Source organism: Mus caroli, chromosome 10 (assembly GCF_900094665.2).
Source record: "Mus caroli chromosome 10, CAROLI_EIJ_v1.1, whole genome shotgun sequence".
Lineage (NCBI taxonomy): Eukaryota > Metazoa > Chordata > Mammalia > Rodentia > Muridae > Mus > Mus caroli.
This window is the reverse complement of record NC_034579.1, coordinates 37,075,216-37,097,771: the sequence shown is the minus strand read 5'-3', so window position 1 is coordinate 37,097,771 and position 22,556 is coordinate 37,075,216. Positions and strand designations below refer to the sequence as shown.

Here is a 22,556-nt window from a genome sequence, read left to right as displayed (position 1 = left end):
TCCTTTCTAGCCTTTGACTTGGAGGGTTCCTTGAGATGGCAGACCCCAAGTTGATAGCCTGAGATCAAAATCTCCCCATTTCAGCCACATGGAGGAGAGAATTGTCTCTCTTCTCTTAATACCCAGCACGTACTTTTGAGGACAGACGTGAGCACAGGCATGGCGCTGAGCTTCCAGAGGTGCACATTAAAGATAAGAGGTCACCAGGATAGGTTACATATGTGGGACAGGCAGAGGACTTTGAGAGACAATAGCCAAGATTCTACTTCTTAAGAAAGAGTTCGGTTTGTGAAACTGCACCTCCTCTTAGACATTGCACAGTATGGATGGATGTCTTCACCGTAACGAGCTTGGCACCAGCTGTGTGTACATCTTGCTATGGAAAGAATGCGCTGTTCAGGAAATGGCTTTTGGCAGATCAGGTTAAGGCAAAAATGGGTCCTAGAAGCTTTCAGAGTTGTCTCCAAACCCAGTGCCATGGGCTCGGTTGAGCTTTAAGATCTAGGACCAAGCTGAAACCCATCTACCTAGATTCTAGTAGAATATTTGTGCTCTTCAGTTCTAAGGTAGGAAGATCCTTGACTGCCTCTGGATCTTTCATTTTAAAAAAGTCTGCAGACAAGTGTTTTATTGATTTTTTTTTTTGGACTCATCTATTCTAGGAGGCCCTCAGTGTACAGAGAACTTAAAAATTGTCTTTATTCATTAACATTTGGGGAGAGAAAAGAAAAAAAAAATCAGGCGAAAATTAAAGTGGTTTGCAGCCCCATAGGAGGAACAACAGTATGAACCAACCAGTACCCCCAGAGCTCCCAGGGACTAAACCACCAACCAAAGGGTACACGTGGAGGGGCATATGTAGCAGCTGCATATGTAGCAGAGGATGGCCTTGTGGGCCTTGTGGGCCTCTCATCAATGAGAGGAGACAGGGAAGTGGGAGTGGGTGGATTGGTGAGCAGGGGGAGGGGGAATGGGATGGGGGGGTTTCGAAGGGGAAATGAGAAAAGGGGATAAAATTTGCATGTAAATAAAGAAAACACCTAACAAAAAAGGAAAGAAGAAAAGAATCATGGAAATTATTGTTCTCTTATGTAATCTTTTTTCTTTTCTTTTTTTCTTTTTTTGACAGGGTTTCTCTCTATAGTCCTGGCTGTCCTGGAACTCTGTAGACCAGGCTGGCCTCGAACTCAGAAATCTGCCTGCCTCTGCCTCCCGAGTGCTGGGATTAAAGGCATATGCCACCATGCAATTTTTTTAAGCTATTCTTTTCTCAGACGGTCATTGAAGCGTCAAGGGTTTTGTTATAGCCGCTGCTTACTGGACAGTTGGAAATAAATCAGTTTCTTTCCACTTTACAGGGCTTGTGTTCAAGCCAAGAGCACGTGGCAGTACTGGTTAATGCCCTCTGTGCTTCCCTGTTATAGAAAGATCAGGACGTGTCGAAGCAGTGATATTGGTCTTTAAAAACATAAAGTCAGGTATCTTCAAAACCCGTATCTATACTCTTTGTTGTGAAGAATCGAATCATCTTTTCTTTGCCTCCTCAAGCCCAGCTTCCGAAAAGGTCCACCCGTTGGAGTTCCACCCTTCCCTCGGCCTGGCTGGGCTCATCCCCAAAGCTCTGGAGCACCTGTTTCGAGAGGCTCGCCACGCCCACAAGGCTGCATCGCCCAGCTCACTCACCCAGATAGAGATAGGCAGCTTGCAGCTTGCCCTGGACCTGTGGCTCAGCCCAGTCAAGCCCGAGGCCTGGTACAGCTCACACCTCCAGAGAGAGGTGGGTGTTTTTTGACAGGAGAGTTGGGTTCTTGGCAAAGAGACCACTTCCTTCCAGATGTTCCTGTCTGTTTAGCTCTCTGTTCGCCCGTTTGGCACTCTTCCCCTTGTTTGGCCAGAGAAAGAGCATACTCACAAGCCTTGCCAGTATTTCTATGTGAGTTTTGTTTTGGACAAAGCTTCTAGCTAGCATATAAGGATGTTGCTATAATTAAGTTAAATGGAGGGTTGCATGGGTATGTAAAAATATTTTCTCACTTCCCACTGCTGCTTTAATGATACAGTGTGTCTGTGTGCTGGGGAGAAGCTGGAGGTACACTGGACAGCCTTAATGGTCAGTGGTTCCGGCTGTGCCTGAACTTGTATTTCAATCCTTTGCATTTTCTGTTAAGGCTTTCAAGGCTGGGCTGGTGCTTCCGAACCGATCTCGTTTGATAAAGAGGCCACTTGTGATAAAGGAGGTGATTTGAAGAGTATTGGCTCGTTGGGTCAACATGGTATCCTATCTTGCCTGCCTAAACTAACGTCGTCTTTAAAAAAAGAAAGGATTTGTTCTTAAGTTTCATTATTTTATTTGTGTATGTGTGTGTCTTCGTGTGTGTGCATATGTAGGCTGTGTGTTTCTGGATGTCTGTGGAGGACAGAAGAGAATGCCAGATACCTTAAGCTGCAGTTACAAGTGGTTGTGAGATGCCCAGTGTGGTACTGAGAAAGGAATCCAGATCTTCTGGAGGCACAGGAAGTGCTCTTAACCCCTGAGCCATCTTTGTGCCCCTAAAATCATTTTTAAAGAGACAATTTAAAATTTATTAAAATAATATAAAAATAAAGAGAATTATAGCAGAAGAGGAAAAAATACACTTTAATTTAAAGCTATTCAAAGGCAGGCACTATTAGTGCAGTCTCTGATGCTGGAGTGGCTGGGAAGGAGGATCGGCAGTTCAAAGCCTGCCTGGGCGGTACAGTGAGTGCCAAGTCAGCTTGAACTACATAGCAAGGTCTTCCCTCAAAAGCAGGTCAGGGAACTACAGTTTTAAAAGGTGAGAAGAGGCCTGGATATCCAGCTCAGTGGCAGAGTGCTCACCTAGTGTGCATGAGGCCCTAGGTTCAATTCTATCTTCCAGCTCTACAAGTCTTTCTGTTTTGTCTTGGTTTTTGAGACAGGGTCTCACTATGAAGCTCTGGCTGCCCTGATACTTTCACTATAGACCAGGCTGGCCTCAAACTCACAGAGATCTGCCTGTCTCTGCCTTCGGAGTGCTGGGTTTAAAGGGGTGTGCTCATCTAGAGCATAATGGATGAAGTGAAATTTGATTCTTAGATACTGATTGGCAGATTGCTTTGAAAAGAATCATGCCAATGTCTATAAAAACCAACTAATGTATTAGAGACACACACTTCCACTACAGTGCAGTATTAGCATTTGAAATGCAACCTGTGAGCTAACTCATTGCGTGTGTGCATGAAAGGCAGCATTACAGTATTAATGTACATTTCTGTGCTATTTATTACAGTCATATATATGTGTGTGTGTATGTATATAGATGTAAATAGATAAGTGTGTGTATTCTATATATATACATGTTTATATATGTATATATACATGTATGTGTGTATATATATATNTGTGTGTGTGTGTATGGATTTGTGTATGTATGCAGATACAGGTGCAGGTGCATACAGAGGCCAGAAGGGGGCCTCGGTTTCCTTTAGCTGGGCCTGTAAGTGCTGTGCGCTGCCTGAGCTGGGTTGCTAGGAACCAAACCCTGCGGCGTCCAGTCCCTGTGCTCTCTCTCTAGCCCGTGTTGAGATGATTTTTAACACATTTGGTCACTAGCTATAATTTTGTGTGTGATTCTTTTTGGCTCCCTTATCTGAGAAAACAACTTCACTGCTATTCACTTATCTGAGGTTTAACTAAAAGGAACGTTAACCTTTTGTCTACCATATTTTCTGCAAATATTTTTTCACTTGTCTTTTTTAAGCAATCCTTCTTATTTTTGTGTAGTCAGATCTGCTGATCATTTCCTTTGTGACTGTGTCTATCCTCGGCGGCAGAGAGGATGTCTCCCTTTGGGTGTTTCATTTGTCTCCTCTGATCCTGATTTTAAGGGTTCGATTTAATTTTTAAACATCCAACTCTTTTGCTCTTCACTGGAATTAGTGTTCATGGGATGATGTGTGAGACAGATATTAGAATGCTCCCAAAGTCCCGAGCCATTTCCAGAAATGGAAGTCTTACTTCCATTTTTTATTCTAGCAGTGTCTTGTAATACCATATTTAATATTAATTTTACAAAATGTCTTATTGATTAGAGACTGTCTGGGGTGACTAGTCTCCTGTTCATGTCACAATTTTAATTATTGCTTTGGAACTATGTTCACAATTAGACCTAGAAGTACCGAGTATTTAGACTAACTTTTTGTATTAGAAAGTGGGTGTACCACTGTCAGCTGAGGGCATGCAGGAATTTAACAGCTCCCTTGGTTCTCACGGCTGAAGATCTTAGGAGCCTGAAAGTCACACCTCCAGAAGACAAGCCCTTTGGTAGACACATAGTTAAGGAAGATGGCACAGCCTGTGGAGCAAGCCGGAAAAAGAAGAGAGACGGTCCTCAAACTAGGTCTTTACTGGAAAGGGCACGTTAGATGTTCCCTCAGGCACAGGGTATTAACGGTCCCTTGGGTGTTTCGGGGATCCCATGGGGCCACCCAGGACTGAGAAGATGCTGAGAGGCAGTGGGATCCTGTGAAGTTAAGGAACTCGGAAGTAGCGGGCTACAAAGCTACACTTGGTACTACTGAATGACCCTGTAAGACTTAAAGGTCACAGGACAGACTTTGTGCAGGCTCACAATCTCAGATCCGCAGGAGGGGGAAGCAGGAGGACAAGTTCAAGGCCAGCCTGGCCAACTTAGTGAGATCTTGTTTGAAATTAAAGTAAAAAGTAACTCCGTAGTAGAAGTAGCATGAGATTCTAGGTTTAGTTTCCAGGCATTTTAGATTCCTCGTTGCTGAAGATCTTCTATGCTTCCTGAGGGTCTGGTGAAAATTGAAAGAATCTATGGGTGTGAAAATTCTTTGGCATTTGGAAACTGAAATCAGAGAGGATTATAAAAAATTGTTCTTTGGCCCCCAAAACATTTTTAAAGATTTTATTTTATGCATATGGGTCTTTTGCCTGCGTGTACCCACAGGTATACTTAGTGCCTGTGGAAGTCAAACAAGGCATTGGATCCGCTAGTACTGTAGTTACAAGTAGTTCTGAGCTGCCCTGTGGGTGCTGGGAATCAAACCCAGGTCCTCTGGATGGGCAGACAGTGCTCTAATCACTGAGCCATAGCTCCAAGTTTTAAAATAATTGTTTAACCAGTGACTTTCATTCCTATTTAGTACCCTCTTCCCCCAGTTTTTGTGTTTAGACTCAAAACATTTATATTAACAAGATTTATCCTCATAATGAAAAAAAATACTTCTGTGTATATATTAGCCCTCATAACTCTCTGGGCAGCCCTATTAATTAGTGATTCTCTGTAACTGTCTAGAAGGCGACCAGGAAATGATGCTTTCAGTCTGTACCACTGAGAGTATTTTTCCTGTTTATACACACGATGCTGCTGCTTCTTTTGAGTTTTCAAATGACTTGGTTTGCTCTCAGCTCTTTTCAGCTCAAGTGATGGGTGACCCCTTTCTCGTGGAGGAGGTGGGCCTGCTTGCGCTCAGGTCTACGGTGGACAAAGGAGTGAAACAAGGCCAAGATTTCCACACTCTGCTCCTGGACACATTTTCCAAGCTCCTGGAACTCCTGACCCTCCGTCACAGGCTGATAGAAACGAGCGTGGAGAGTGCGTACTTGGCTGGGTTAGTTGGGGACCAGAAGATCCATGGAAGGATTTGGGGAACAAATGGGAGAGTCTAGGGCTCGCTGTCCTGAGCAGCTAGATAGAATAATGACCTTCCTTCCTTCCTTCCTTCCTTCCTTCCTTCCTTCCTTCCTTCCTTCCTTCCCTCCCTCCTTTCTTCCTTCCTTTCTTCCTTCCTCCCTCCTTCCCTCCCTCCCTCCCTCTCTTCCTCCTTCTTTCCCTCCCTCCCTCTTTCCCTCCTCCCCTCCCTCCCTTCCTTCTTTCCTTCCTTCCCCCCAAGCTTCCCCATGAACCTCTCTGACCTTTCCACTGAGAGAGCATGAGTTCCCCCGTGCTGCCCACATCTTCTTTCCACTCAACACGAGTCCTTTTGTTTAGATGCTTGATATTGGTTTGTCAGGTTTCCAATAGGAAATCACTGACAGACTGTTTACCATGCCATTCCGTGACCTGGAATCTTTGTGCGGTTGTAACAGAGTACCCGAGACCGTGTCATCTGTAAAGAATAGAGATCTATATCTAATAGTTCTGGATGTTGAGATGTCCAAGGTCATGGGGTCTGTCTTAGGGTTTTGCTGCTGCGAGCAGACACCATGATCAAGAGCAACATTTAATTAGGGCTGGCTTACAGGTTCAGAGGTTCAGTCCATTATCATCAAGGCAGGAGCATGGCAGTGTCCAGGCAGATGTGGGGCTTGGAGAGTGATGTTCTATATCTTCCTCCAAAGGCAGGCAGGAGAAGACTGACTTCCAAGCAGCTAGGAGGAGCGTCTTCAAGCCCACACCCACAACGACACACTGCCTTCAACAAGGCCGCCCCTCCTAGTAGTGCCACTCCCTGGGCCAAACATATTCAAATCACCACAGGGTCCACATCTGGCCAGAGCCTTCTTGCTGCACCATCCTGAGACAGAAGACAGACAATAGAGCATATTCTGCTTATGCTAATCAGTGGAGTGTTGAGAGAAGAGCAGAGGAAGTCAGAAAGGAGAGGGGAAGGGTCTGATGCCCTTCCATCAGGAACTCACTTCCAAGATAGCTGGCCTCCTATTCTCTAACAGCCCAGGCCCCGCAACCAATATCCCTTAAAAGTCTCTGTCAGCCGTCCTTGTGTTGGGATTGAATTTCTAGTATGCAACACACCAAGTGCTGTTCTGATCCTCACAAGAGGCCCTTCAGGCACAGACCATGGTTGGCCCCCCAGTCCACCAGCCCCCACTGAGAACCTGCTTGGCCCCAGTCTTTGTGGGACTTTATACATCTTGGACTATCCTTACAAGACAGGTGCAAACACTATTAGCATGGAAGTGGAGGATGGGAAAAAGTGAAGTAATTAGCCTCAAGTCTCCAAATTAGAAAGTAGCAGAAACAGAAAGTGAGCTGCTATCAATCAGTCAAACTGCCACCTCCCCGACACAGCCTCTCTGCGATGGATTAGTCTCTCGGGAGTTAATAATGTAAAAATTACCCGTAATATATTATAACCATGATACTTTTCTCACTTGAAAAAATACATTGGGAGCACAGCAAAGAGAATATTTCATTCTTTCTAAATGGATCAGGGAGAGCATCATGGGAAACGATGCTATAAATAGAACTGGGTCCCTCTAAAATATATGGGATCAAGAACCAGTATATCAAGGTGGGAGAGTCTGCTCAAGAGAGTCAAATTAAACTGCAGGCACTGGGTTGGATCCTAATCCAATAGGCTGATGGACCCATAAGAAGACCATTGGCACAAACTACACAGGGAAGTGGGGGGCACCATCTACAAGCGAAGGAGAGAACAATGGGACAGCTCCCCTTGGCAAGCCTGGAAGGAGCTAACTTGCCCACACCTTGATCTCAGAAATGAGGCAATGGAGCACGCTGTTAGCTCTCGGTATATTTCTGTGGTACTTTGTGACAACCCTAGTGCACTGAGCCAGGTGCCAATTGAACTCATGGTGAGAACTGGCTTAGACTGGAGAGAATGGTAGCTGTTTAAGACTGAATTGCCAGAGAGACATCCAAATGGAGCTGAGAGATGAATCAGGACAGGGCTAAGGGCCACAGATGCTTCTATGAGGATATAGTTTTAGGAACTGATGTAGTAAGTGGGGAGAGGGCCAGGGCTAGAGTTAAGACCACATCTGAACTTAAAGAAAAGTCAGTGAAACCTGGCAAGGTCTGATCACGGGGCAGGAGCATGGACAGTGTGGGTCCAGCAAATAGCAGTGCTCTCCAGGAAGGGGGTGAGGAGTCAGCATGAACAGCACCAAGGGAAGGCAGGGACCGTGTCTCAAAAGTAAAGATGGATGAGCTCATGAGGCTCCTAGCACAGCAACAGCAGCTGCTGTGTGGGAGGTAAGGGCTGAGGTGCTACCCAAGTTCATCAAGTTTCTATCATTTGCCTGACCTAGTGGGCTGCACAAGATCATCTGAGACTGTTCTCTTTGCTTAATACAGGGCTTTCTCTGGTTCAAGTTTGTGTACTTGCTTAATTGTACAAGTTCACTTTCTCTTGGCTTGATTGTCTTTAAGGAAAAAAAAAAAAACACTAACAAACACACCCTTGCCCCTTCCCTGCTTCTAGGCTATATAAGGAATTGGCATTGGAGATGGGCTTTGAAGAATCCCATTTGCATCTGAGGCCAGTTCACTTTGAGTTTGCATCACACAAGGACAAGGTGGAACCACCCCCTCCTGTCTTTATAACTTCTCTGCTGGAGGACAGCAGCCGGGTAGACAGGTGAGCCTCCAGGGGACAGTGGTGTCACTCGAGATGAGTAACCAGTGAGAATGCGTTCCATCACCACTGGACAGCAAGTGCAGTCAGGCCTTACTCCTTAGGTGTAATCTGCCATTATGCTGGTTTCTTCCTTCTTTCTTTGTTAATAAGGAGGAAATAAACCAATATCTCAATCAAGGGTATAACTGGATATTAAACCACAAAATCAGGTTAGGGAGATGGCTCTGTGGTTAAAGAGCTTGCTATGCAAGCTTGAGGACTGGAGTTCAGATCCTAGAACCCATGTAAATGCCTCACGAGCGTGGCGGAGACCTGGAGACCTGCAATTCCAGCTTCGCGAGGTGGGATGTGTGATCCCCAGAGCAAGCCAGAATTACAATATGTGTGAGCTCTGGACCTAACCCAGAGACCTTACCTCACTCAACAAGGTGGAAAAGTGATGAAGATAATTTCCAACATCACCTTTGAGTTTCTACATGCACAAGCGTGGAACTGTGTACACACATGCATGACTACTAACCCCACACACACTCAAAAATGGGAAAAGAAAATAAGTGGCTAGAAACACACAGATCACCGAGACATGGCAGAGCCAGGTCAGAGAGTGCGAAGGAAACCACAGGCTCCCAGCTTCTCTGGTGGACCATGTCCTTCTGGTAGCAGGGGGTGTGAGGGATAGCCTCCTCTCCCACTTCCCCAGATCAGGAAGAAGTCAGCTACACTTCTGCATCAGTGGCATGGAGCACAGAGCTCACAGGCAGGCATCTTAGTCAGCTCCTGTCATGAGAAACTATTTCCTATCAATGAAACCTGAGGGACAGACAGCCCATGACACTCCTTTCCAGACAGATGCAATCACTTTGTTACAGCTATGGCTAGGGCTAATGCATCCCTTCTCTCCCGCAGCCAGTATGGGGAGGGTCAGCTTCTCCTGTCCTCACTTCTTTCCTTCTGAGCCATGTCTGTCCTTCCTCCCAGGGTCCCACCTCTGCCCCCGGAGAGTCCCAGTCCTGGCTCCACCCCTAGGAAGGCAAAGGTGACTCCACAGAGGAGAAGCCCTTGCACTACTAGTATAGTTCAAGATTTGACTCAGACATGCAGCCAGGCTGCTGGATTTCCTGGGGCATGGCTGTAATGAGAGAAATTTGTAGCAGGATACTATGGTGGTTTCTTGGCATTGTGAAAATGAGGGCTGAATTCAGCTTTAATGGGTGGAACAAGGTCGCCGTCCTACATGTGCCTTATGTTATTTAGCAGTATTTTTGATGTCTACTGGAGAGACACCAGCGGGCAGCCACTGTCCTCCTTCCTCCTCTCCCTCCTCCTCCTCCTCCTCTCCTCTTCTCCACTTTTTCCTCCTCCTCTTCTTCCTCTTTTTCCTTCTTTTTATTCTCCTTCTCCTCCTCTTCCTCCTCCTCTCCTTTTCTCCTTTTTCCTCCTTTTCCTCTTCTTCCTCTTTTTCCTTCTCCTCTTTATTCTCCTTCTCCTCCTCTTCCTCCTTCTCCTCTCCAGCCTCCTCCCTTTCCTCCTCCTCTTCCTCCCCTCTCTTCTCTTCCTCAACCTCCCCACCCCTTTGTTTGTTTCTGACAATTGAAGATGCCTCCTGATGTTGCCAAATAGTTCCTTGGGGGCAAATTTCTCTGGCCCTATTTCACCTCGCTGCTAAAACAAAGATGACCATTCCAGGGCAGAAAGCATGGGACTTTCTCAAGTGAGGCCAGGTGTCCAACCGCCACTGGGAGCCAGCTGTACTCAAGGCTTTTGTAGAGCTGGTTTTCTACAGAAAAGAGGGCTGGACTCCACCTCTTGGCACAAGCTGCCCGAAAGCTCTGTGGTCTGGTTCAGTGGTGACAGGGCCTCCTTGTGAGGTCCAGTTATGCTCCAAGTCAAGGGGAGCCTTCTGGAAGGGGGATTTGTGTATTTAGAGAGCATGCATCTTGACTTCATTGTATGTATGGTAACTTCCTAAAGTTGTCACTCTGGAGAGACAGTGTGAAGGCAGCATGCAGGCCACACGACTTACAGGACAGGACTTACACTTTATAAAGCACATTTGTACATACGCATTTCACAGTCATCCTAATCCCACACTAGCTAACAGTCCAGTCGTGGACGAGAAAACAAAGACTGATAAATACAACAAAGGGCTCTGCCGCAATGCAGGAACATGGCATAGAGAACAGCTTAGGTAGCTGCTGGAGCATGGAGAGCAAGAAGTAGATGCCATTTAGGGGTACTCAAAAGAGGGGGTTAGTGGGGGATCCTGAACAGGTGTGGTCAAGAGAGTAAGAAGAAAAAGGGATGATGAAGAGAAAAGAACTTTCAGAAGTATGGAGCGGTTATCACAACCAAGTCCAGTGAGAACCGGAAAGACCCCAGAGCCTTCCGGCTTGGGGTTGAATATGGTTCTCTGAAAAGCTTGCTCTTACCATTGGCATCCCAGATCCAGTCGGCTGCTGTCCCTCGAGGTGCGCCATCAGAGGCGTATTCCCTGACAGGCGGTGTGTCAGGACCGGACAGTTCCACTTTTCTTCTTACAGATACTGCCCCACCTCCCTGGTCCTAGCCATCTCTGAGCTGGATGACAACCAAATTGGCAAATTCAGTTTTCACACAAAAGAAGCCATCCTCAAGGTAACGGCTCTGTGGGTTTTGTTTTTTTTTTAAAGAAAGATTTTAAATTTTAAAGAAAATTGAAAAAGAAACTAAACTAAAACAAATCAACTTATTCTTGTGTTCTTAAAAAAAATATATTCATACAAATTGGCTTCCATCAGTAAGAAAAGCTTTCCCCAAGCTCCACCTAGCATTGTGTCTGCAATTCCAGCGTTGGGGATGGAGGGAGGAGGATTGGGAGTTCAAGGCCAGCCTTAGCTACATAGTGAGTTTGAATTTGAGGCTAGCCTGGCCTACATGTCTCAAACAAGAGAAAAGCCTTCCTTTGTTACTAATAATGCTGGCCTTGTATGGGCCTGGCTTGAGCCACAGGACTGCAGCCCCCATGTCATAAATTCTGTTACGGATGAAAAGACAGGGTACACAGCAAGCTTAGCTTCTTAAAGTGTACAGTTGCTATTGGAGCTTTTGGCACAGTTTTTAGAACCCTATGCCATTTTTCTCCTTTTGCCTTGAACTTTTTTGCTTGTATATAGGTAGATATTTTGTTTGATGGCTTTTAAGAACCTGCTTCTGAGTCTGTGTGGTCCATCAGAGCCCTTCCCTGACCACAGGGGGATTGCATGGTGTCCACCTACACAGTAGGTCAGACTCACAGGCTCCCTGCCTGGGGAAGAGTGGGTTCAACCTGGCAGTTGAGCAACAAGAAGCCCAATGTATCGTGCAGTTCAAGTCCTGGGTGTCTCGATGGTTTCACTAATCGATGAGCTCCGCCATCTTCACTAATCGATGAGCTCGGCCATCAGCTGCTCCTCCCTCTGGAAGTGATCTCTTTGTAATTCACCTTCTCTTCCCACAGCTCTTCGTCCATTCAGGAGTGGAGAATATGCAAATGACCCTTGCATGCCAAACTGCTCAGAGAAATGCTTTGATGGTGGCCACTCAACAGGCGTTCTTTTACCACATTCCGGGAGCGGGAGCAGGCAGCCTTGTTGATCTCAAGGTCAGCCTATAGGATGGAGACGCCAGAGCATGCTGCCCCTGCCAGCTGCTAATGCCAGGCTGCTCACTGTTCCTCCTCTTCCCTCTCCTTTCCTCCCGTTTCTCTTCCTCTTTCCTCCCCCTTCTCCCTCCCTCTTTCCCCTTCCTTCTTTCTCCACTTGCTCTCTGCTTTCTATCACCTTTTGTTTCTTGTCTGTGTAGGGAAAACATGCAGTTTCTCATAGTGTACACTCAAAACACAGACTACTTTGTGACTCCAAAAGCCATGGAGGTTTCTCCCCAACAGCAAGCAAGCAAGCAATATATTCTGCAGGAGACGCCATCTTGTCTTCTCACATTCAATTATGACAGCATGCACCTGCAGCGTGTCGCATCTCACAGACGAAGCGGCTTTGGTACCAACACTGCTCCCATCTCAGATCTGGTCTAGGCCTCTGGAACTTCTGATTGGACGGCTACAAATTGGAGCTCCTAGGTCTTCCTTAGGCTACGTACTATAGTTCTCACAGGATGGAGAGAGACATCTTCTACAGTTTATTTTAAAAGGATGCTTAAAAGGATATAAATAAGCAACCAGATGAAGAGATGTATGGGCAGTCTGAAGGGCCCTGACTTCGTGGGGTACTGTCCCCATAGTGTTGGGGTGTGTGATCCCTATGCCATGTGGATGGATTCTCAGTCGCTTTCTTGCAAGCCTCTGCATGGCCAACTGTTCTGAGACTCTGCTAACTCTGCCCTTTGGAAAGACGTCATCGCAGGGGCCTGAAGGATCATGTGACCTACACAGAGACTGGATGAGAATGTGAAAAGCAACCATAATGCCTGTCCTAGGGGTTCCGTGAGAACCTGATTAGGGGGAGAGCCTTCCTCAGATCTTGTCTTCTCAAAGGACAGAATTCAGCCAAAGGACATAGATAATTTAAGCAGAGGTCTATTGAGCAAAACCAAGCAAAGGATGATTCATTCCGTCTAGAGATAAGGTTGGGCTCACCTGAAAAGTGGGGGTTATTGGGGTGTGGCAGTGAGTGGTGTTTAGCAGCCCACTGTTTCGACTTTTGAGAAGGTTTAATGACTATGAGGGGGTCAGCACGTTGGCAGACCCCATCTCTCTTTTAGGCTATTTCTTCCTATGATCATCTTGAAAAGTCCTTGAAAAGGGGACACCAAAAGTCACAGTACCAGTAAGTTTTTAGTGAAGCTGGGGCTTTTTGATGATACAGACCCTGACTTAGCACACATGTGGCAGCTAAGAAGGTATCCCAAAACCTGTTTCTGATATAGTGGAGAGGGTTTGAGTATAGCTTCAAGGATATTTGTGCATTTATTTATTCATTCATTCATTCATTCATTCATTTACTTTGCATCCCCCCTACCCTGGCACAGAAGTCACGGCAGGGCTATGTGCACCCTCTCCTGAGGCCAGACAAGGTGGCCCAGTTGGGGGAATAGACGCATACACAGGCAACAGGATCAGGGACAGCCCTCACTTCAATTGTTAGGGGACCCACATGAAGACCAAGCTGCACTTCTGCTACATTCATTCAGAGGGCTTAGGTCAAGCCCATGTGTGCCCTGTGGTTGATGGTTCAGTCTCTGGGAGCCCACAAAGATCTAGATTAGTTGACTCTGTTGGTCTTCTGTGGCGTCCCTGTCCTCTTCAGGTCCCTCAGTCCTTCCATAAAACTCTCCAAGCCCCATCTAATGTTTGGCTGTAGATATTTTATCACAAAGGGGCGTTGTGACCCTCGGGAGACACAGACATGAGACACATGTGTCCTAGATCCTAAGACACAGACATGAGCTGTGTCCTAGATCCTAAGTGTGTAACTTTTGCTCTAATCTGACTAAGAGACAGCTGCTGGATTTTGGTTACGTCATATCAAATTTCTTGCCTACGCAGTCTCCAGAAGATGCCTACAAGGCATAGGCTCATTACCCTGTCCTGAGAGCCTAGGGCAAAATTACTTCTGCAAAGGAGTTTTACCTCCTATTGAGAGGGAAATCAGTATATTTAAGATTAGGGTTTCTTTGACCTCTGCAGAAAGAAATTTCAGTTTCCAAGGCCCACCTCTGGGCAGAGAAACTGGGCAGGTGAAAGGCCCCTGGAAGACCAAGGTGGGAGGGTGAGGCCTCCAATTTTGCCTGCTATTGAGGCTTAAGTTCCTCAGGGTTATTCTAGCCACTTAGGCAATAACAAGGCCTTGGGAGTTTTGACTCAAGAACCCCAGGCAATGCAAAAATACATGTATTAAATATCCCATTTCCTTGTTTCCCTTCCTCCTTGCTCCCCTTACAGGAGTGGTGATGTGCTTTGTATAGTACTCTGAATACAAACTGGCTAGACTCATCTAGGATAAAATACCCCAGTTTCTAACCCTTCCCATTTGTTGATTAAAAATTCCATTGTTTTCTTGTTTATCCTGCCTATAATTCTTTTTTTTAAATGTAAGGAGAGACATTTGATCCATATATATATATATATATATATATATATATATATATATATATGTGTGTGTGTGTGTGTGTGTGTGTGTGTGTGTGTATACACATAAATACACACACACATATATATATATACATACACATACACACACACATATATGTGTGTATAGATAGATAGATAGATAGATAGTGACCATGCCACACCCTATGTGTAGAGATCAGAGACTAATCTGTAGGAGTCAGTGCTCTCTTCCCACCGCAGATGGGACTCAGGTCATCAGGCCTGATGGCAAAAGCCTTTACCCACTGGGCCATCTTGCTGGCCCTTGATTCCTTTTGCTACAAAACTACCACACTGGATATGCCCCTTTCCCTCATAATTTTTTGTCCTTTGCCTTTCTGTTGTAGAGATATAAGTCACAGAACATAAAATTATTCCTGTAAAGTGTTGAATTCAGGGGCTAGACCGATGGCCCAGCAGTAGAGTACTTACTACTCTGAGGAGGCCAAAAGTATGTTTGTTTGTGTGCCTGTGTGTGTGCTCATGCACACAGTTTATTTTTCTCTAAAGGATGCTACTCATCCTCCATGATTCAGCTCAATTATTGTCACAGGGAGCCCACTAAAGATGCTCACTTAGACAGAGTTTATGACATATTGAAAGTCTTCATTCCAGCTGACTAGGACTACACTCAGGTGTTAGGGGACCCAAGTATAGCTCCATGCGTTTAGACTAATGGCTCTCTGCCTGTGCATTGTGACCCCTTTGAGGAGGTCAAGTGACCATTTCACAGGGGTCATATAGCAGATATATTACATAACAGATATTTACATTATGATTCATAACAGTAGCAAAATTATAGTTATAAAATAGCAATGAAATGCTTTTACAGTTGGGGGTCACCACAACATGAGGAACTATATTAAAGGGTCACAGTAGTGGGAATTTATATTAGACCAAGGGCCTTTTAAAGGCAAAAGAACACCCACTTTTATAAGGCAAAAATATCCTGTTATGTCCCTTATCCACTGATGGAGGAGGTTTGCACAGGAAGTAGTTTACCAGAAGCTAAGGTAAGCTAGCTAAGGCACCTTGACCCCCTAGAATGGAGTTGGGTAACTCCCCATAGGGTCCTCTATCAAGGAGATCAAAATCTAGTTAAACATGATGTGGCCTCGGGAAGAGTACAGGATGGAGGCCCCTCAGCAATGTCTGGCCCCGTCACGTTACATCTTCTGGAAAACATGCAGCCCTCTTTGAACTTTACTAAAGTGAATTTTATGATTGCTTGTTCATAAGATGCATGTACGGATAGATTTATGAATCTTTTACAACTGTGGGACAGGAAAGGGTCTGATAGCAAAATCAAGAGATGGATTGAGGGAGGAAGAGAATGAAGAGAGAAGACAGAAGCACACGGCCGCTGAAGGAAAGGAATCAGTGAGCCCCCAACAGCACAGCCTGGCAAAGAAAGGGTGAAAAGATGTTCAACGCCAGTAATCATCAGAGAAAAATACCTTAGGACGGTTAAAATGTAAAAGGCTGACCTCCTCCAGTGCTGGCAAGGGAGGTCTGGAACCTTTGTATACTGCTGACTAGACTGTAAAATGGTGCAACCACTTGGGACATGATTCAGCCCTTTCTTTTTTTTTTTGGTTTTTCGAGACAGGGTTTCTCTTTATAGCTCTGGCTGTCCTGGAGCTCACTTTGTAGACCAGGCTGGCCTCGAACTCAGAAATCCACCTGCCTCTGCCCCCCGAGTGCTGGGATTAAAGGCGTGCGCCACCACGCCCGGCTGATTCAGCCCTTTCTTAAGAGGTTAAGCATGTGCCTACCATATGAGCCGAGCACTCAACATCTAGGTGTTTGTTTAACCAAGAGAAATGAACACGCATAGCCTTACAAAAATGTGTGCCTGTGAATGTCCATAGAAGTTATATTCATGACAATCAAGAGGTGGAAAGAAATCCAAGAGTCCTCCAGTAGGTGAATACATAAATACATGCTGGCATTATCTATACAATGAAATACTACATAATAGTACCAATAAACAAATGACTGACACCCACAGCAGTACAGGTGATGCCACATAAAAGGACCAGACTCTGCACAAATCTGTGTAAACTCTAGGTGATCCGTCCTAGCCTGTAACTGCCCAAACCAGAGGAGTGTGGAGGATGGAGCATAGGGAGAGAAGAATGGGTGTGGGCGTTGTACCGTTGTTAGCCCAGCAGTGATGGTTTCTTACTGGAGAGCACACCACATACACGTCAGGACTTACCTAGCCAATACTTTAAAAAATGCTTAGTACAGAAAGTTACTAGTGTAAAATGGAGAGCTGAATTCTATAGCTCTGAATGAAGAGGGGTAAAGCAGATGGGGACAGATTGAAATGAAGATGTTTGATGCTCAGTTTCCCTGGTAACTCCACTCACTGGGTTGGAGTTTAAAAGACATGGACCGAATGAGACTGTCTCAAAAAACCACCACCAGCAAAAAAGTAGATTAGAATTAAGCTTGAAACTTAAAAATATAGTAGGATGAAGGGTTAGAAAGAAATGTGGATACTCTTGCAGGAAGGGCATAAAGAGGGAAGTGTCTGGGCATAGGGTGACGGTGGGAACGGTCACAGCTGCCGTTGCAGATGAGGAATCCTGTGAATGCCGAGTGGTGGTGTCAGCTCCCAGCTGGCAGGAAGCCGGATAATGGCGACACACAGGCCAAGAGTCTCTTCCCACCCTCCTAAACTGGCCAGGAAACAGGTTCTAGAAGATAAGGGAAAACAGATAGGACCCAAAGGTGAGGCTTGGACTCAGAGCCTTTGTTTTCATCCCTCCCAGCATCATATGGCCTGGTAAGATGACCCCTGTCCTGACTTCTGTTTCCTGCAGCCTAGGATGCCCTAGGGGTCTTAGTGGGGGTGCTGTTGGGAACTTTAGATTTTTTTCCCCATTTCCAAGATTTTCTTCCTTTTGGCCTCATCCACCTTACATAATTTTAACATGCCAAGTCCTTGGCTGTGGCGTTGAAGGATGACTTTCCCTTTGAAGGCTTAGCCTTTCTCTTTCAGTTCGTAGTTGATGAAACATCAAAGACTTGCATCCACCATCTCCATAGTGAACCGTGCTGGAACAGTAGCAGATAATGATTTTGCATTTCCTTCTCTGGCCCGCCCTCACCCCACTGTCCCTTCTTTATCATTACATTGCCAAAGAAGACATACATAACCCAGATAGGCTTGGCTATTCTTGAGGGAATTGTCCAGATCTTTGCGATCCATCTTCCAGATCTGTGCAGTCCATTACCAGTTCTTTAGGTGCGAATTCCAATCAACTACTTTGTAGCATGGCAACTGTTTCTCAGAGCACTTTACATAACTGGAACTATTCAGGAAATAGCCCTACGTTGAGCCTTACCCCTACTGTGTGCAAAGTGTTGTCTCTCTTCCCATCCCCATCCCCTTCTCTTCCCCCTTTCTATCACTTCTCTCCAGTCTCCTCCTCCCATCCACATATGCTTGGGGTCTGCTGTGGACCAGCAGTACTACAGGACGTATACATCCAACACACTGAACTCATGTTGGTTTCAAATGGTTTAGGAAACAAGTTCAGACCCGAGACATCATGGTGGGATGAGTCCAAGCAGAAGGGATTCCAGAACTACGAATGGCAAAGAGTGTTTGCTGCTAACCCCGACTTTGAAAACCCCAGACACCTTTACTCATTCTTCAGGATTTAAGACTTCTAAGAGGTACTGAATCTAGGGGGAAGAGATTCGACTCAATCAAAAACAGAGTGTGTATTTTATTTTATTTTTTAAGATCTCATATGAAGACACTATGAACACTCACTCCTTCAGCTATGATCCAGTCTCAGATGACGTCAGCACATCCTGATTGTGGTTCTTCCCTGCCCTACCTCTTTCTCTTCAATGCCTTTCTTCTCTTCACTTCCTGTTTCTTTCTCTGTAGGTCTTGTCATGCTCCCCCTCACAAGCTGGGAGGGAAATGGGCCACTCTAGATTTTCTGTAACTGCGTAAGACTGAGAAGCGTGGAACTGCTCTCACGATATTTCAAAGATTTTACTGTTGACCAGAATAACAGGAGGATGAGTTCTCTGAGATTCATGGTATCCACCAAGGGTGCACTACTGTGCCTTCATCTTTTTTCACCGTAATGGAGAAAGACAGAGACATATTCTCTAATAGTTATGACCATATGTGGTCATAACTATTCTTTTGTTGAGAGACAAGGGTATCTAATTAATTTGGTAGATATGGAATGAAAAATGACAGCAGACAAAAAAACCTTCTATTCGAGATACTGCTAATGGGATCATGGTTGGAAGCCAGGAATCTTCAGACCGTATTTCCAGTGCGGATGGAAGATTTAAGAACAGTGTCTAGTTAAAAGGACCCTGCAGTTCAGGTATCTCTAACTAAGGCAGAGGTCACATTGCCCCAGGCTTTGATGTCTTGGGAGGGACTGCTAACACAGGCTTTAGATACAATGGGGTCTTGAAAGGAGTGCAGTGGCAGGTGAGTCACCAGATGCACTTAAGAAAGCGGTCACTGTGGAGACAGTGGATCAGCCTGACCTCTTGCCGCAGCACTCAGCCTGAGTTATCAAGAGCTGCTGGTCCTGCCTGCCATGGCCACAGCTCAGCTCTCTGCTTTTGTTTGTCAGGGCTCCAGAGGCCTTTGTGTCCATTCAACTAGAAAAGGCTGGTCTGCGGGACCTGACGCTGAACACATTCCTGCACAGGAAGCAGACAATGATGGATCAGATAAAGAGCCCTGTGAGTGTGAAAGAGGAAAGGCTTCCTGAAGCTCTCCTTTACGTGTGTGTGTGTGTGTGTGTGTGTGTGTGTGTGTGTGTGCGTGTGTGTGTATAACGTGTATATATATGTGCAAATTTGGCATCTGTTACTTTAAATCATTCAGACAGAGTGATTGAAAACATACTGCACAGAGCTGGAAATGAAACCCCGGCAGGATAGAATCTATAGATTTGTAGTTTCTTCAGAAACTACAGCTGTGTTTAAGGAATGCATGTTTTTCAGTAGCCAGGTTCGGTTTGGTTCGGTTCAGTTTGGTTTGGTTTGGTTTGGTAGGTTGGTTGGTTTTTGTTTTGTCTTGTCACTTTCTAAAAGGACTCATCTGAGTACCTGTGCCAGGAGATTTGCTACTTTTGAGCAGTAGGTGGCTTGGGCAAGGTAGGCAGACGGTCACCTGTTAGCTTTGTTTATCAGAAGCCATTGTTGCATCCTCTTTGAGGTTTTTGGGGGGTTTGTTTGTTTTTGAATATTAGTAAAATCATTTGAAAAATAGTATGAAACTCAAACCTTTAATCATTTGAGATTCATTCCCAATGTTGTCAGCAGTGTTTCATTATCCATTACATGTTGGTAATGTCCAGCTCTCTGGAAGGAGATGGGAGGTTTATTTTCTCTAGACTTTGTCCCTCCCTATGACGGGAAAGGAAAGACTAATGTAGGCAGTAAGAGCAGTCAGACACATTGTTTACTGGCAATTCTCAAAAAAACCAGTGACTCTGTGGAATGTATAAGCCCCTAACAGGTCTCCAGGATTACCAACAACTAGACCAGAAAGAAGTCAGGCTACATTCCATCAGGGTTGTCTGCTCTGGGATTTTAGCCTATGGCAAGTTAACAAGTCAGACCCTTACCATTCCATGGCTGCCAATGTTTGTATCTATTCCATGGATATATCCATTCTATGTATCCAGAGTATCCATTCCATGGATGCCTGAGGTCAAAAACAACTTCCTTAGAGCAGAGCAGACAACACAAATGCCATGTTTCTGTCAGTTCCCCTGGCCTCCCAAGTGCTACAGAGACAGTGTGGAAGAGCTACCAAGCACCCTGTGGGACCCACAGTCAGAAACTGCAAAGCTGGGTGGGGCACCTCTTTAATTAGCAAAGCTGCCCCTTTTCCTAGAGAGAAAGAGACTCAACCTCATCCCTGAGGGTTGCTGTCATCACCCACAACCCTGAGAATGGCTCAGATGGAAACTGAGCAGGGCCTGGTGTTTTTGGAGTGCTCAGCAAGATAGGAGCAAGTAAAAGAGACACCCAAGAGTCTCCCTACACATCTGCCCTCAGAAGGAACATCTCGGCTTCAGAGCTGCTCCCTACTTGAACTTGACCATACATTCATTTGAAAGCTGGCTTTCTATAGGTCTATTTTTTCTCTTTTATTGACAGGATGACGTTGAAAAAGTGAAGAAGGAACTAATAGTTGAATATTGCCAAAAGTGAGTAGCGTCTCTCTGACAGGGTAGACTTACTTGCCAACAGCAGTGTCACCTAGAACCCCACACCTGGAGTCTGGTGGTTTGTATGTAAATAATCCACAGTGCTGCTGGAGGGAGAGATGCACAGGAAACTCGCATGCAGGCGAGCATCAGAAGTAGGCGAGCATCAGAAGTACGGTGCTTTGAAGACTCCGGTGCTTCTGCCTTCAGGCAATGCCAGCCTTACCAAGCTGGCCATGCTTTCTCAGCAAGGGTATTCTGTTCTCCTTGAAAAGCCCCCCAGGGAAGCAGACACTGGATCTTCTCTTAAAGCCAGACGATTCTTCAGGCTACCGTCTCTTCTTCCAACCTTCAGGTTGAACCGCCGCATGTCTCATTATTCCCTTCGGGGTCAGATCATGGCCTACTGCAATAGCCTGAGAGTTCTGCTAGATGACTTTCCTACCATCAGAGACACCTTCTTCATGGTGGAACAGCCAAATGAAAAGAAGGGATTGAAGGACTCCAGTGGGGAACTCAAGGCAGACTCCAGGTACATAAGCCTGCTGGCCCTTGCTATCCCACCACGTAGGCCTGCTGTCTCCCAGAGAGGAGCATTAAGTACAGCACACAGGGATGCACACTATTAGGAAGTTGTGGAGCCTCCCAGAGGTGGGCTCTAGGGGGAGGCTTATAGATCATGGAAGGGGATGTGGGGGTGCTGGTTTCTTCTTCATTGCAATCCACCCCTCCCCCCTTCCCCCTCCCCCCTCCTTTATTTTTCACAGGGTGAGCTGTCGTGCTGGGTGCTATAGCCATGACACAAGGCCTCACCTAAAACCCCCAGGCCAAACAATTATTTCTAAAACTTCAAAACACTGAAGCACAATAAGCATTCTCTCATTATAACTAGGTTCTTTTTTAGGTGTTTGTTACAGTAGCAGAAAGCTGACCTTCTGGCTTTCTTGCCCTTGACTGACTTTCTGGCTCAGAAGGTCAAAAGAAAACATCAGTGCTCCTTTGTTTATGGGATGGGTGGCTGAGTTTTCCTTCAGTGAGGTTTTGTTTTCTCCTGGGAAGGCCAGAGTCTCATCAGGCATAGGCCTTTGTACAAGCTAACATCTAAAATAAGTACGCAAATAAGGGTGCTTGGTTTTTAACTGTCTCCTAGCGTCCAGTATTCCACTCAGTGGAGAAGAACTATTCAGAAGGAAATAATAATTAACCAGTGCTGTGAGTAAATCTGCGGCCTGATTCTCTCTGGTAGGATACCCAGAGATAGACCGAAAAGACCAGCGCCATCTTCATACTTCCTCATCACGGCGTGTAGATTTCCAAGTGTTCTTAACCCAGCCTCCCTAGGCTCCCAGCCTGGATGGGGCCTTAGCTTACCTGTACAGTCACCAACCACAATGCCTTGATCGTGGAAAACAGGGAACGTGTGCTATAGGTTACACAGTTTCTAGGAAGCTTACTCCCTGTATTGTGTGGAGTTTGAGTAGCAGTAATATTTATAATATGATCACTAATGACACAGATGAAAGGCATTGGAAGATGGCCTGCTTCAGACCGTGCATTGTTCATTCATTCATTCATGTACATCAGCCATCATTCGTTCAGGGCTTGCTTAAGTCCCAGGCGTTTTGTACCACGCATTAGGAACAAAGGCAAACAATTCACTGGTTCAGGAGGAAAGCCCAGTTATCAACCAACTTCAGAGAGAAGATGTTCGAGGTGCTTCCTGGGGTCTTTGACAGTGCAGAGGAGGAGATGTTTAGCTCCACCTCAGTGCCTCAGAGTGGACTGCAAACAAACAAGTAATGGGAAAGTGGACTTCACCACAAAAAAAAAAAAAAAAAAAAAAAAAAAAA

General features: G+C 45.6%; 1 protein-coding gene across 1 annotated transcript in view; it reads left to right on the top strand.

Annotated features, from left to right (window-relative positions):
- Positions 1-22,556, top strand: part of LOC110303781 — a 178,813-nt gene that overhangs the window by 81,776 nt on the left and 74,481 nt on the right. Inside the window, exons 19-27 of the mRNA XM_021174996.2 lie at positions 1,549-1,777; positions 5,435-5,637; positions 8,215-8,370; positions 10,911-11,004; positions 11,846-11,989; positions 18,030-18,181; positions 19,117-19,228; positions 20,657-20,706; positions 21,062-21,238. Of these exons, the coding sequence (XP_021030655.2) occupies positions 1,549-1,777; positions 5,435-5,637; positions 8,215-8,370; positions 10,911-11,004; positions 11,846-11,989; positions 18,030-18,181; positions 19,117-19,228; positions 20,657-20,706; positions 21,062-21,238 (1,317 nt within the window). The remainder of the gene's footprint in view (positions 1-1,548; positions 1,778-5,434; positions 5,638-8,214; positions 8,371-10,910; positions 11,005-11,845; positions 11,990-18,029; positions 18,182-19,116; positions 19,229-20,656; positions 20,707-21,061; positions 21,239-22,556) is intronic.